The sequence below is a fragment of the Peromyscus maniculatus genome, chromosome 21 (assembly GCF_049852395.1).
Source record: "Peromyscus maniculatus bairdii isolate BWxNUB_F1_BW_parent chromosome 21, HU_Pman_BW_mat_3.1, whole genome shotgun sequence".
NCBI classification, from domain to species: Eukaryota; Metazoa; Chordata; class Mammalia; order Rodentia; family Cricetidae; genus Peromyscus; species Peromyscus maniculatus.
Genome location: NC_134872.1, coordinates 21,535,262 through 21,551,919, shown reverse-complemented (window position 1 = coordinate 21,551,919; position 16,658 = coordinate 21,535,262). Strand labels below are relative to the sequence as shown.

General features: G+C 36.7%; 1 protein-coding gene across 7 annotated transcripts in view; it reads left to right on the top strand.

Annotated features, from left to right (window-relative positions):
- Positions 1-16,658, top strand: part of Jmjd1c (jumonji domain containing 1C) — a 187,822-nt gene that overhangs the window by 57,139 nt on the left and 114,025 nt on the right. For 5 of the 7 annotated variants that reach the window (XM_076557066.1, XM_042265580.2, XM_076557064.1 and 2 more), the window contains exon 2: positions 13,713-13,877. Coding sequence is in view for 3 of the 7 variants with exons in the window: in XM_076557064.1 (XP_076413179.1) it covers positions 13,713-13,877 (165 nt within the window). In the remaining 4 variants the exon portion in view is untranslated. Of the gene's footprint in view, positions 1-3,393; positions 3,444-13,712; positions 13,878-16,658 lie in introns of those variants that run through there. The other 2 variants (XM_076557063.1, XM_006972748.4) reach the window with 1 other exon arrangement.

Here is a 16,658-nt window from a genome sequence, read left to right as displayed (position 1 = left end):
TGAACAGGCAGTATTTAAAGAGGTAATTTGTCATATCTTGTTAATACAATAGGATTTCAACAAATTGAGTTTACGGTGTGATTGACTTTTCTTGTTTGCTTGTGTGTTTTCCTTCTTTCTTCCTCCCACTTTTTTTGAGTTGGTTTACTGTGTTGCTAAAGCTGGCCTTGAGCTTCCTGCTCCAGCCCTAAGAAGGTAGAGAATCACAGATGTGTATCACCATAACTGGCAGTCAACTTGATCTTTATGATTGCTTTTCTGAACTTTTATGTCCTAGAATTTGACTTAGGATTTATGGGATATGGAATTCTAGATTGGGGATTAAAAATGAAATTTGCAAAACTATTACCTTCTAGAATTTGATGCTGCTTTTGAAATATGTTAGATGGCAAAAATGCCTACATGCTTTCCTGCGCCTCCCAATTCCCCTCTTCCTTACTTTTCCTCCTCTTCCCTCCCCACTTTCTTCCTTCTCTGAGATACAGCTCAGTGTCAGAACACTTGGCCTAAAATTCAAGGCTCTGAGGTCAACCTTCAGGCAAGCACGTTTGCAGTCTTCTGTCCACAATTAAGTTTCTAGACCAACATTGATTTTTTTCATATATTGTACTTAACTCTCAAGAATTGCTTTTCAGTGTGCACATTTCTGACTTTTAGTTCTGGAAGGTATTTATTGAATTTGTTCTATGACAAACCTCCCCGCCACCCCACATGCCCTTTTCTGAAACTTGTATTGGTTAGTGAACCATACTGAGCCATTTTAACTAAATTGTGGTTTTTTTCCTCCTAAGTTTTTGTTGTTTGTTTTAGTTACATAGTTTTCGGTTTCCTTTTCTAAAGCTGTTCCTTTTTCCATGATTTCTATCATAGTTTAATTTAAAGTCTGTTTTAGTTAATTTTTGATAGTGACTCTTTCCTGTTATATTTTTCTCTGATCTCACTGACAGTATTGGGTGTTTCTTTTAAAATCTGTTTGATCCAGTCATTTCTTTTCTCTACGCTTTCTTCCATGAAATACCTGGTAGTTTTGACTACTTACATTTAGCAGCTAAAAGCACATCATGAGCTATGAGAATGTTGGGAATGATTAGATTATAGTCCTCATCTATTTAGAAGTCAGGCCATTTTCTTGGGAGTTATAGCTGATATCTGTAGTGGTGGTGATTTTTTTTTTTTTTTTAATCTTTAAAACACTTCAGATTTCTTAGAGAAATCTACTTTAGTCCTGACAAAAGACTTGGAAATAAGCTGAGCAATGGTGGCATACGCCTTTAATCCTGGCACAGGCAGAGGAGGCAAGTGGATCTCTGTAATTCAAGGGCAGCCTGGTCTACAAAGTGAGTTCCAAGACAGCCAGGGCTACACAGAGAAACCCTGTCATAAACCCCCCTCCCCAACCTCCCACAAAGATTTGGAAATAGGATTTTGGACCAAAATAAAAGATTTATTTTAATTTTATGCATATGAGTGTTTGTATAACATATGAATGCAGTGCCTGGTCTACCCCCACCCCCATTTTGAAAGTTGTAGCCATTTATAAAAGACTGGACATGGGAACAGATGCTAATCCTGGATAGATTTCATTTTTGAAACTTGTCTAACCCTCCTTTTCAAGAATTATTTTTCCCCAACTTCTTTTCCATGATCCCTATTCTAGAGACCTACTGATAAACTTCTCTAGGGAATAAATCTCTGATAGCAGGATAAGAGTGTTAGTCTAGGGTGGGAAAGACACTGCTTAAACACTGTTGCTTACATAACATGTAGTCAGTTTTTATATTAGCTATACTTTACCGCAAAGAGTTTTCTAACTTTGGGGGGCATCTCTGTGGTAGATTGTTTATTGGAATTCCCCAATTCTGGGCTTAGCTTAACTTCCTTTATTTCACTAAACTACCACTGCCATTGCTATGATTCTACTATCTAGTTATATAGATTATATTTATTCATACATTGTATTATATATTTATTATTAATGACTATTAGTATATAACCTATATAATTCCAATATAATATGACTCTAGTATTACTCCATTCTGTTCTCTTATCCAGTCTAATTTTTTCGTGGAATCTTTATGATCCATCATGTTATATTCACTTCACAGTTTGTTGTGTATTTAAGGATAAGGATAGGACTCAGTGGGATGCATTGGAAGACATTGTGCTTTGCATTAGTTCTCTTATAGAGGTTTATCCAGCTGTGTGCTATATTACTAATATGCTTACACCTAGACATTTTACTCCTAAATATATTTTACTCTTTTGTAGATACTAGTTACCTTAATCATCTAAAACAAAGGATTTTAATTGATAATGAAACTATAACATTGATCCTAGTAAGATAAAATTAGCTCAGTATAAACCCTTTTAAAAAGATTTATTTATTTATTTATTTTGTGTACACACTTGCGTTTCTCTGTGCCTGTCTAGATTCTAGATTCAGTGGTCCTCAACCTTCCTAATGCTGTGGCCTTTCAGTTAAGTTCCTCATGTTGTGGTGACCCCAACCATAAAATTACTTCATCACTAACTGTAATTTTGCTACTGTTAGGATTTGTAATGTAAATATCTGGTACGCAATCTCCAAGTGGGCCATGACTCACAGGTTGAAAACAGACGCTAGAAGATGGCATTGGATTCCCTGGAGCTGTAACCTGCCTGATGTGGGTACTCTGAACTGAGTTAGGAACCTCTGCAGGAACACTAAACACTAACCATTGAGCCATCTCCTAAGCACTAATGTAATGCCTTAAAAAACAATTTCAAGATGCCTTGGAAATAATTAAAAAGAAAAGATTTACTTTAATTTTTATAAGTATGAATTTTTTTTTCTGCATCTGTGTTTGTTCACCATGTACATTCAGTGCCAGAAAAGGGCATCAAATCCCCTGGAATTAGAGTTCCAGGCAGTTGCAAGCTACCATATGGGTGCTGAGAACCAAACCTGGGTCCTCTGTAAGAACAATAAATGCTCTTAACTGCTGAGTCTTTTACAGTCCTGAGTTTTTGGATGTCTGATGTGGTTTGATGGTCATAGGTTGTTATAAGCCCTTCAAACTTGATAGTTCGTTCTCTCTCTCTCTCTCTCTCTCTCTCTCTCTCTCTCTCTCTCTCTCTCTCTCTCTCTCTCTCTCTCTCTCTCTCACACACACACACACACACACACACACTTTCTAAAATCCATTTTGTCTTTGTTTTTAAAAACCAGGTCATATTAGAATTGTTTAATTCCTGTATCAATTGAAACATTGGAAGTACCTAATTCAGGCTTGTGATTATTTTGCCTCTGTAGACAAACACTAATTGAAAAAGTGGCTAGGTATTCTCTTACTGTCTTCTTTTCTCATTTTGAATTCATTTACTTTTTAACTATGTTTCTTCTACCTTTTCCAGTTTTCTACTCAATTCTCCTTGGTGGAGAAGATGGATGCAAAGCAGGCGGTGTGAGTAGTTATTTATTCTCTCTGCATCTGTTAATACTACATCATCTTCCCTCATGGTGATAGTCTTGTTTCTCTTTAATTCATCCTCTTTGATTTATTCAGTGAACGGGTATATTTGGTTTCCTTTCTTTGATGAAATTGAATTGATTCAAATAAACTAGAATGTTTATGTTAATTTGTAAGCATTGTTATTTATGTTTTTCTCCTTCCATTTTTTTTTAAATATATGTAATTTTAAAATCTGATACCAGAGGGGGCTAGAGAGATGGCTCAGCGGTTAAGAGCACTGATTGCTCTTCCAGAGGACCCGGGTTCAATTCTCAGCACTCACATGGCAGTTCACAACTGTCTGTAATTCCAGTTCCAGGGGATCTGACACCCATGGCAAAACACCAATGCACATAAAATTAAAAAATAAAATAAAATAAAAAGACTAGCTTAAAAAAATCTGATATCAGAAAACTGTACCTCCATTTATTGTAAAGTTTTAGGGATTGAACCCAGGGACTTGAGCATGCCAGGCAGATGTTCTATGAGTGTGCCATATTCTCACCCATGTGCCAACATGTTTTTATTCACCCACTCATCCCTTCATTTTTTCAGTTCACTGGCCGTTATAAAAACTACTTATGCAGATGAGGCCGTGGAAAGCCCAGTGGTGACATGACTTTTACTGTAGAATTCATACTTCCATAGGGAATTATGATCCCACTTGTTATTAGGATTATGTACATCTGTATAATTGAAGCATAGTTTTTGCATTTTGGTTTCTTAAACATTAATGTCTAATGTTTCCTTTTGAACTTAATCTGTGGTGTTATAAAAGTTGATTTCAGCTTGAGTTTTGGCTCTACCATATATTAATTATGTAATACTATTGGACAAATTGCATAACCCCTCTGGTTCTTAGCCTCCGGTTTTGGCACTCAGGCAGAGGAGGTAGATCCCTGTTAGTTTGAGGCGCATCTGGTCTACATATCAAGTCCCAGGCAGCCAGGGCCACGTAGTGACATCTTGTTTTACCTCTCTCAATTTTTTTTTTTAAAATGTGGCTTATGTGCCAAATGGTATATTATAGAGGTATAATTATAAATAAAGAATATTATTCTATGATGGTTAATACATTGTTAAGTTAAACTATGGTGCAGCAAGTAGGTAAGGTACACTCTAAATAGATCAGTGTGTGCTTGTGCTATAAACTTCTTTTTTAAAAGAGATTTGTCATTTAATAACATACCCAAAGCTCATAGTTATCCTTCCCCTAAAAACAAAATATGGCGTGGAAGCATGCTAGGGCAAGCCTTTTAATCTCAGCACTTAGGTAAGAGGGAGGCAAAGCTCTGTGAATTCCAGGGAGACATAGTGGTCTGCCTAAAAATTTTAGGTCAGTCAGGGGCTATAAACTGAGACACTGTCTCAACAACGAGAACTCACTTGTTATTCTGTTTTCTAAGAAGTTGGGATATCAAGTCTATTTCAGAAACTCAGGGGGAAAAAAAATCAAGGATTCATCTTTTTTATACAGCTTTATGGAAGCGAAGCATTTGAAAAGGGGAATTTTCACTTAGACATAGTTCATATAGTAGATGTTGAAGGAATGATACTCTTAGAATATTGCCATTTTGTAGATTTGAGGGAAGTATTATATTGAGATAGTAATTATCATTGGAACAAATACATCATATATATTCAGATAATACATGTCTTTTTTTAAAGAGGTGTGTTGATAGAAGATCTTGCTGTATAGCCAGGGTGGTCTGGCCATCTACCTGCCTCACCCTTCCATGTGCTAAGACTTTAGGAACTACACGTGTGTGCCACTGTGACAAACTCATGTGTATTAATATACAGTGCTTTTTATTTGGTTGTTTTCCTCTATTAATCCTGAATTTGAGTAAGACTACATTGAACAATTACAGGAATTACAAGGACAGAGACACACAATTAAACAAAGCAAATTGAATAGTCAGCAAAATGCAGATCAATGAAGACTATATGGAACTAATGACTTGATTTCTTTAATAATATAATCACAGCAGGAAAACGTTAGGTGGAAACCTTTCAACAAAGTTAATTTGAGAGGCATGTCAACTAGTTGGAATTTGTGGACCTTTGAACAAATGAAAAGAATGTACACAAAATATCCATCCTTGGAAAAGTAAATGCTGATTTATTGTAAGTAGATTTTAGAAGATTAATTGGTCATGAGTCTGAAGTTGTTAAAATAACTGGGCATGGTGGCCCACACCTTTAATCCCAAGCAAAGGCATGCAAATTTCTGAATTCCAGGCCAATCCTGGGCTACAGAATGAGTTTCAGGACAGCCTGGGCTACACAGAGAAACCTTGCCATGAAAAACCAACCAACCAATGAACCAAACAAACAAACAAAACAAATATATAAATATAAAGAAATCACAGAGAAAACCTACTCTGAAAAACCCAGTAAGTAGTTAGACAAGTGTAAAGAAATAAATCATAGAGAAACCCTGCCTTGAAACACCAAATAAATAAATAGACCAATATAATTAAATGAAAGAAACTGTTGAAGCTGACAATAAGTATGTTACTCTTTCTGTACTAAAAGGTTAAACATTTTTAAAAAGTATTTTGTACATTGCTTTTTATTTTTTTCAACCTTTAATTTAGTATACTGAATGATTAAAGACAGCTTTTTTTTTAAAGTGAAGAATTAGTTTATAGTTTATTCTGGTGAAAAACCATAGATTAAATGAGATTAATAATTGTGATTCTTGTTTACAGATGTAGTGGTTATTTTTTAAATTGAAGCATTGCAATTTGCCCTGAATGAAAGGTCAAAATTCCTGTTCGCAGGGCTTATTTTTAATAGGATGAAAAATTTAGTTCCTAAATTCTGTTTTTCTGTAAAATTCTTCATAACCTGAAAATATACATTTCTATGAAAGTTAACAGTAATATGTACACCAGTTTGTTACTGTCTCTCCCCACCCTCACCTTAAGTATAGTGCAAGACAGATAAGACTGTGTGCCAGGGCTCCTGTATCTTTTTGTGGAAAGGTGCCATTGTAACGTGGCACCTCATGTCGGTAAGTCCAGCCAGCGCTCAGGAACCTGAGTCAGGAGATTCTGGGAAATTCAAGTTCAGACTGAGCTACCTTGTTAAGTACAAGCATGCCAAGGAGAAGTAGCAAGATTTTGTCTCCAGGGTGAAGGTGGGGGTGTGGTGGGGGAAGTGTCATTAGTTTCTCTGAGGAGTTGGACTGTTTTCTAAGATTTCATTGTAAACAAAAAAACTTTGAACTTGAAAAAAATAGATTTGTATCTGAAACTCCTGGAACACTAGATTTATTGTCATTTAATTTTGGATTCCTTGCTTCTGTTACTTGTCTTTCCCCCAACTCACAGTATTACTATAGTTCATCTCTGAGCACCTGCACGTGTCCATTCCTTCTTGTGTAGGTTGTCACTGTGGTACTTCTTCAGTAGCTGAGCTCCTACAGGCTTGAGGGCCGTGGCTCTTCTTCACTAAAGCATCTGTTCAAATTTTTACTGGTGTTTTTGTGCTTCCTTTTCTTTTGAGAGGTTTGAAAGTTTTTGTTTCAAGATACAAATATTTTGTCAAATAAACTATCTGTAATTTCTAGTTTGTGGCTTTTTATTTTGTTAGCACTGACTTCACAGAGCAAAAATTAATTTTGATAACTTTTTCTTATTTCTTCTTCTTCTTCTTCTTCTTCTTCTTCTTCTTCTTCTTCTTCTTCTTCTTCTTCTTCTTCTTCTTCTTCTCCTTCTCCTTCTCCTTCTCCTTCTCCTTCTCCTTCTCCTTCTCCTTCTCCTTCTCCTTCTCCTTCTCCTTCTCCTTCTCCTTCTCCTTCTCCTTCTCCTTCTCCTTCTCCTTCTCCTTCTCCTTCTCCTTCTCCTTCTCCTTCTCCTTCTCCTTCTCCTTCTCCTTCTCCTTCTCCTTCTCCTTCTCCTTCTCCTTCTCCTTCTCCTTCTCCTCCTCCTCCTCCTCCTCCTCCTCCTCCTCCTCCTCCTCCTCCTTCTCCTCCTCCTTCTCCTCCTCCTCCTCCTTCTTCTTCTCCTCCTCCTTCTTCTCCTTTTCTCCTCCTTCTCCTCCTCCTCCTTCTTCTCCTTCTTCCTTCTTTCTTCTTCCTTCTTTCTTCTTTCTTCTTCTTCTTCTTCTTTCCAAGAATCATTTTGCTACCCAAAGGCCACAAGATTTTGGCTTTCTTTCTTTCTTTCTTTCTTTCTTTCTTTCTTTCTTTCTTTCTTTCTTTCTTTCTTTCTTTCTTTCTTTCTTTCTTTCTTTCTTTCTTTCTTTCTTTCTTTCTTTCTTTCTCTCTCTCTCTCTCTCTCTCCCCCTCCCTCCCTCCCTCCCTCCCTCCCTTCCTTCCTTCCTTCCTTCACTTATTTATTTACTTTATATCCTTAAGTCTCACCAATTTGAGTCTATAGGATGTGAAGTATGGATTGAAATTAAGTATTTTTTGGGGGGGTGGATGTGGGTGTCCAATTATCTCTGCACTATTTGTTGAGACTTATCTGTTCTCCTTTGAGATGACATGACACTTTTTTTTATCAAAGACCAATTCTCATTTCTTACAGATTTATTTTGTGGCATTCTTTTATTGGTTTTGTCTTCTATCTTTTTGGCAATACTCTTGGACACAACAGCTTTGTTTTCAGTCTCATTATGAGTGTGTGTACACGTGTACACATTGGGCAGCAAGTAATCAGATGTCAGAGGGCAATTTCTGCAGTTGATTCCCTCCTTCCACCTTTATGTGGGTTCCAGGTATTGAACTGAGGATGCCAGGCTTGCCTGGGAAGTACCGTTATCCAGTGGCCATCTTGCAATCCAGTATTCAGCTTTTAGTCAGGCAGTTTTAGAAATCCAGTTTCTTTTTTGAAATGGTTTTGGCTCTTCTGTTTCTTTGCACTATCCTGTGTATATTTTAGAATCTACATAAAATACTGTTGGGATTGTTATTGGAATTATACTGAATCTATGAATCAGTTTTGGGAGAATTGATTTTGGTAACAAAACTGAAACCTTGAATTCATGAATGTAGTAGTTTCATTTATTCAGCTGAGCCTTGAGGTTTTTTCCATTTTCATTTTGTAGTTTTCACCATACATGGTGTAAACATTTTTGTTAGCTGACTCCTTTGTTAGGTTACTCCTTGTTTTCTACTTTTATGTACTTGTATTCCTTTTCTCATTGCTGCAATCAGATACTTGACAAAAGCAGCTATAAAGGAAGGACGGGTATATTCTGCCTCACAGTACAGTCCACCATGGAGAGAGAAGGCAGAGCAGCAGGAGAGTGAGGTGGCAGGTCACACTGCATCCTCAGTCAGGAAGCAGAGAGGCAGGAATGGTGCTGTCTACATTTAGTGAGGGTCTTTTCACTCAGTTATCCTAATCTGGAAACTCCTTAGCAGTTAGGTCAAGAGTTGTCTCCTAGCCTGTCAAGTTGGCAGTCAGTATTAGTCTCACAAGACAGCTTAGTGTTTGAAACAGGGCCTGGAATATACCCAGTTAAATATGCTATTCCAACACAGCCTTCAGAAATCAACACCTTCCTCAGAGGGTTAGCTTCTGCTGCAAATTATCACTTGTTCAAATGTCGGTCTCTGTTAGTCTGGCCTACTGGCTCACCCAGCTGCAAAGCGTTCTTTCCGTGTTAATGATTGACTTCTGTTAGGGTTTATAGGTATGTCTAATCAGTACTTACAAGCCAATAGTTATAGATTGATTAATATTTTAAATGAAGGCTATTTATGTATTTTCCTTCTACTTTAAATTAGCTCATACTTTTATACTTCATACTAGCCTAAAGATTCCTTGCTCAACATAAAAATATTTTTTAATTGCACTATTTTATGGCTGTGGGTGTTTTGCCTGTCTGTATTTCTATGCTCCACTTGTGCACAGGAGTCTTGTGCTTGGTCCCATGGAGTACAGAGGAGGGTGTCTGATCTCTGCAACTGGAGCTGCAGACAGTTGTGTGCTACCATGTGGATTTTGGGAATCAAACCTGGGTCCTCTGTAAGAGCAGCAAGTGCTTTTTAACTGCTGAGCCATCTCTCCAGCCCACATGGTCAGTTAAAAACAGACTACCAGAATGGAATAACTTTCTTGTTGTTGTTTTTAAATTTACTATCATCATCTTCCAAGCTATTAAGTGTATTCTATTTGTTGTGAATTTTGTGTAAGGCTTTCTCTACTCATCTAAGAGAAATGCATGATAACTGAGAGTGAAAGAAATTCAGTCATCTTGTCTTTTGGAGCACTACATCATCTGAAGTTTTGGGTTATGGTACTAGCATACATACTATCTCAGAAAAGTAAATTCATAGCCAGGCAGGGGTGGCACACACCTTTAATCCCAGTACTCAGGAGGCAGAGGCAGGCAGATCTCTGAGTTCGAGGTCAGCCTGGTCTACAGAGTGAGTTCCAGGACAGGCTCCAAAGCTACACAGACCCTGTCTCGAACATCCTCCCCTCCCCCAAATAATAAATTTGTACTAAATTGAGCACTGATTCTGAAGTGGATTTTAAAAGTATTTTCAGAAAAAAACCTGAAATTCCAATAATCTTATTTATTAAAAGTTGAACTTCTTATCCTTGTTAAATATGTTAACTTAAAAAAAAAAATGGTGGTGCATGCCTTTAACCCCAACCAATACTCAGGAGAATAGCCTGGAGAATGTAGCAAGTGGCAGCTAAGTCTTAACACAGTAGGCCTTTATCTTTTTTTTTTTTTAACTTGTTGTAAGGTTGCCATGTTATTTTTCATTCTTCTCCTATGTTTCACTCAAGGTTAATAAAGGTGATTTTAAGGGGTTGGAGAGATGGCTTAGAGGTTGCGAGCACTTGGCTGCTCTTCCAGAGGTCCTGAATTCAATTCCCAGCAACTGCATGGTGGCTCACAACCATCTGTAATGAGATCTGGTGCCCTCTTCTGGTGTGCAGACATACATGCAGGCAGAACACTGTGTACATAATAAATACATAATAAATAAATGTGTTCTATGGGAATTATGGCTTGGATGTGGTTGTTGGGTTGTTTTTGCTCTTTGTTCTTTTGGGTGCCCGCTAACCAGCTCCCAAATAAGTCACACACAGAGTCTTACTCTTACTTATGACTGCCTGGCCTTAGCTTGACTTATTTCTTGCCAGCTTTTTTAAATTACCCCATCTACCTTTGGCCTCTGGGCTTTTTCCTTTTCTTTCTTCTGTCATCTTACTGTCACTCTTACTTCATGGCTGGGTGGCTGGTCCCTGGTGTCCTCGTCCTTCTCTCCTCCCAGATTTCTCCTTCTATATATTCTCTCTGCCTGCCAGCCCCGCCTATCCTTTCTCCTGCCTTGCTATTGGCTGTTCAGCTTTTTATTAGACCAATTAGGTGGTTTAGACAGGCAGAGTACTATCACAGCTTCACAGAGTTAAACAAATGCAACATAAACAAACGTGATACACCTTAAAATAATATTCCACAACACTTGGAGGTTACAGATATCATTTGGATTCATTTGAGCCTCAGTTCTTTTGATGTTTTGTTTGATTAAAAAAAAAGTTCAAATGTTGAGATGCCAAGTATCCTGTTCTGCATGCATGTCCTCTGTCTTTTCCTTTTGTAGTGCTAGAGATCAGGTTCTTGTCCATGCTAAACAAATGTTCATGACTAAGTTACCTCCCTAGTTTGATTTGAATTTTGAGGATCCATTCATAGCAGACATTTTTAATTTCTTGTTACAAAACTATTTATGCAGACCAATACATAGATGAATCTTGTAGCAAAACTATTTCATTGTTTTCTATATTATTTCTTTATAGAATATTTCTTCTTGGTATCCCAGTAGCAAATCAGAGAAAGCTTTATGGATAAATGCAATGGTGGTGGTCATGATGTAGTACAATGAAACTACTTGTAAAGAGAGTAGATGAAAGTTAGATGTTTGTTACTTAACATTTTATGACTGACTTGGCTTCCTCCGGTGCCTATTTTATAAGTAAGAACATGGATATGAGGATTATAAACATACAAATGTATATTGAGGAATGTTAGTTGATGTAATCTAGCATGTTTATGTATCACTGTTGTCTGTTTACTTACTGAGATAAAGGTCTCATTATATATTCCTGACTGACTTGGAAATCTATGTAGACCAGGTTGGCCCTTAACTCACAAAGATCTGCTTGCCTCTTCCTCCCAGTACTAGGCTTAAGGCATGCTCCATGGTACTAGGCACCTTTATTTTTAGTATGAAGTAGTTTTTTTTTGTTTTGTTTTTGTTTTTGTTTTTTTGAGACAGGGTTTCTCTGTGTAGTTTTGGTGCCTGTCCTGGATCTCACTCTGTAGACCAGGCTGGCCTTTTTTTTTTTTTTTTTTTTTTTAATTTTTTTTTTTTTTTTTTGTTTTTTTAAATTTTTTTTTGTGGTTTTTCAAGACAAGGCTTCTCTGTGTAGCTTTGCCTTTCCTGGAACTCACTTTGTAGACCAGGCTGGCCTTGAACTCCACAGAGATCCACCTGGCTCTGCCTCTGAGTGCTGGGATTAAAGGCGTGTGCCACCACTGCCCGGCTAGTATGAAGTAGTATTTGTGGTTAAGCAGCATTAGGATGCAGTTGCTCTTTGGTTTTGAATAAGCCACAAGACAGATTTCTCAAAATTATGCAGTTCTTTTTTATTCAATGTAAATAAAACAATAGGAGGTGTCTATTACCAAGTAGGTATAATCAGCTTGCAGTTATTTACACTAAGTTAGCAATCACTGAATTTATCAGGGTGGGTTGCTCATGCCTGTAATCTCAGAATCTGGGAGGCTGAGGAGGGGGATTACTATGAGTTTCAAGGCTAGTGAGGATTAAATTATGAGACCTTGTCACCAAAAATACCAAAAAGAGTGTTAAAGTAGAATATAGTCATCTAAATTACCAAAGGACCAATTCCTAGAATTCATTGTTCTGATATCTCAGGATGTATTTATAATGTTTATTATGAAATAATTTCAAATTATTTTATCTTTAATCTTGTAATCACTTGTAATTAATAGTAATTAATAGTCAATGGTTGTTCAAGCACCTCCCCTAAACCAAGTTTTTCTGAATTCCTAGCATCATAGTGACTAGTTTTTATTCAGTTGCAAATGTTGATATAGAGTGGAATCTTCTTTTTCCTTTCTTAAATAATCATGAGCACAATGATGAATCAGGAGAAAGAGCAGCGATATTTAAGCATACACATACTTTTTCCTTCTAATTTAGTCATTTATGTTGTGATATTTTACACAGAAAGTTTAGTGGCTGCTTTTGTTTGCAGGTGAATAATCTAGGCATTAGAAATTAAAACAAAGAAATCAAAAAGAAAATACAATTTTTTGCTCCAGAGGGTTTTGTAGTATAGGTAGGGAGACAAAAAACAGCAATAGCAGTGAACAGGAAAAAAAAAAAAATCCATCAAGCAAATGGAATGACCTAATAGCTCTCCAGCTTGCAGATGCCCTGTTTCAGAATATAGAATGTAGAGATCATTGTATGTGCCCCAACGATCTGCTGAGGCTTTGTTATTGTTGCTTTCTCATGAAAGAGTATTAAATTTTTCCAGATGTGTTTTCTGTACCATTAAAAATATTATTTTTCCTTACTCTATTAATGTGGTTTATTATGTTGATTGACTTGAGTATTAGCCATTTTCTACTAACTTTTTATGCCAAATTCAGTTTATATGTTGCTTGTGTTTGGGTACCTCAGAGATAGGAGGAGTTATGACAAAGACCATATGATTTGCAAAGCCTAATACATTTTCTGTTTATCTTTTTTTTTTTTAAATGATGAGGTTTCAGGCCTTTTGTAGTTAATCATATAATGCTCCATACTACTGAACTGCACCTCTAGCTGCCTGTTTACTTTGGAAAATACTTCCCAACATTACAATGATCCGTTTACACATAGTTTTTTAGTGTGTATTTCAGATATGCTGACTAATATGTGCTGATCAGCTGTTTTTGAATTACTTTTCTTACCATGTAGTCCTTTGTGATTTATTTCCTTGTCATAGAAATAATAAGGGCACTTGTTCTAAGAGAACACTACAAAGCTCCAGCACTTGGGAGGCAAAAACAGGAGGATCACAAGTTTGAGACCACTCTGTGCTATATATTATACCAAGACCCCATGCCCCAAAATGTAATGTTAATAATGTCTTTTCTAATTCCATTTCACGGGTTAATATTATTGCTGTATATTGCTCATAAAATTGTGGGTTTTCTTTTTTTTCATAGGTGTACGTGGAATTTGATGACCTTGAATGGGATAAACGGGAGTGGGTTAAAGTTTATGAAGATTTTTCAACTTTCTTGGTGGAATACCACTTAATCTGGGCCAAAAGGAACGACCCTAGCAAGACTCAGGGATCAAAGAGCAGACAAATTCAGTGGCCTGCACTGGTAAGATCTGTTCATGTTTTACTAAGTGTTTTCAGTTGTTTTTTAAGATGAATAGGCATTGAATGTAAGTTGATATGTGTCTTGCCAATTATAGTTTAATATTCATGAAAAAGTGTGATCTAGCAGAAGTTTTTTTTTTTTTTTTTTTGATTTATTTATTTATTATGTATACAGAAGAGGGTGCCAGATCTCATTACAGATGGTTGTGAGCCACCACGTGGTTGCTGGGAATTGAACTCAGGACCTCTGGAAGAGCAGTCGGTGCTCTTAACCTCTGAGCCATCTCTCCAGCCCCTAGCAGAAGTTTTAAAGCACTATTGTAATTACCAGTTTTCTATGTCAGTTTGGTTAACATTTTCAGCATATTTAGTTGCTCTATCCAATCAGTAAAAGCTTGAATTTGGTTATAGACTGCTTGAGAAATAGTCATCCAAATGTTTTCCGTATGGTGTGAAACAGCTTTGTTGAAAGAATCTTTAAAGTGAAAGAGAGACACTCGAATTTACAAAGCATCAGAATCACATGAGTCTTGTTAATTTATATCAGGAAATGGTCTAAGAAAATATTTTAATAAAGTTCTCATTAGTTTAAAGATGTCTTAGTTAGGGCTTCTATTGCTGTAAAGAGACACCATGACCATAGCAACTCTTATGAAGGAAAACATTGAATTGTGGTGGCTCACATACAGTTTCAGGCCATTATCATGGCGGGAAGTATGGCAGCATGCCGGGAGACATGGTGCTGGAGAAGGAGCAGAGAGTTCTACATCTTGATCCCCAGGCAGCAGAAGCAACTGTCTCACACTAGGCATTGTTTGAACAAAGGAAACCTCAAAGCCCACCCTCACAGTGGTATACTTCTCCCAAAAAGGCCACTCCTACTCCAGCCAGGCCATGCCTCCTAAATACTGCCACTCTAGAGACCAAGCATTAAAACACACAAGTTTGTAGGGGCCATATCTATTCAAACCACCACAGAAGAGTTTTAGAAAACAAACATATGAACTAACCAAGATTACTAAATTCTGGTAGGCAAGCCAGGCATGGTTGTATGTTCATTTAATACCAGCAATTTAGGAGGTGAAGCAGGAGGTTTGGATTAGGAGTTTAAGATCAGCATCATCTACATAGTGAGTTCTAGGCTAGCCTGACATCCTTACTCTAAGAACAAAAGAAAATTTTATTAGGAAAATAACCACATTTAACAGTTGTTACTGTTTACTGGCAAAATGCATAGCAAGTAATGATTAGGCAGTGGTTGCTTTTAAGTAATCTCATATTAGCCTGGTGGAAATCCTTTAAAAACCACTAAATAGCGTTGGGCAGATGGCTCAGTAGATAAAAACCTGTGCTCTTCTAGAGGACCTGAGTTTGGTTCTCAACATCCATTTTGGGTGGCTTTCAACTGCCTGTAACATAAGCAAGCTCCAGGGGATCCAAAGATCTCACCTCTGTGGACACTTGCACACACATGGCAATATATACACAGAGATGAACACAAATACACATAAATGAAAATAAAGCAAATCTTAAAAAAAATTCACCAGTATTTCATGTGTGTCTGGTAATAACTGATGAATAAGCCAGGTTAGGCATTTTGAACCTCTAAACCCTAATAATGATTACTGAACTTGGGGCCTCATGCACACTAGGAAACTCCTCTGCTAATGAGCCTGTCTCTAGCCTTCAAAGTTTTTAAAAGTGTAATTTACTTACATAATTTTTAAAATATTAAGCTAGTTAACTCGTCAGTGCCTTTCTAAATGTCAAATAGAAACATATTTCACCTGTTTGACACTCCTTTTGAACAGTTTGAAGACATATATGATTTTAAAAAATAGAGGCTGGGCATGTAACTCAGTAGTGAGAGTACTTGTGTAGCATCCACATGTTCATGGATTAAACAAATAGAATAAATAAATAATACAAGACAAAAAGAGTGAATGAAGTAAATTGAATCAATAGCATTTTAAAAGAAATTAAAATATGAAAAATGATTTCCATGAACTATACTTTTAGACAAAAACTTCCAAGAAACAAGGATAATCTTTTCATTCACAGGCTTAAACTAATTTATTGAATGAATATGTCCCAGCATTAAAAAAAAAAGTTAAGCCAGGTGTGTACGTTCATACACCTTTGATTCTAGCAGGTGAAGCTCAGTGAGTTCCATGTAAGCCTGGTCTACATAGTGAATTCCTGGCCAGCCAGGGCTATGTATTGAGACCCTGACCAAATAAACTAAATGTCACAAACAGAGTTAAATGTGTCACATATCAGTTTTGATGACATGGATCAACAACAACAAACAATTCAGTTCTAACATGTTTGAATTCTTTGTTTGTTTTTAGATTTGCATTACTGATGTGATGCTAGTGATCATCTAGTTTCTCATTCTGGGAATATTTTAGTTGAAAAGAGAATATTAGTCATCTAATATACAATGTAGTATACTAAGAACCAAGCTTTTACGTTAGATTTCAAATCCTGACTACTATTTACTATGAGTTTCTGGGCTATGATACATTATTTATTCTCTGTATGGCTCACTTTGTTTATTATAGTAGCTACTGCACAAGATTTTTAAAAATTAAACAAGAGAATATATAGCTCAGAAATTCAGAATAGCATTGGAATGAGTTTTGGCCATATATAGTCTTTGAAGAGTATCTTCACAAGATCATATTTACTTTTGATACCTTTTTTTTCTTAGAAGGCTTTCCAGAACCAACTCAGGTTTGATAATTTCCTGGAACTTACAGAACTTAATTTCCTGGAATTT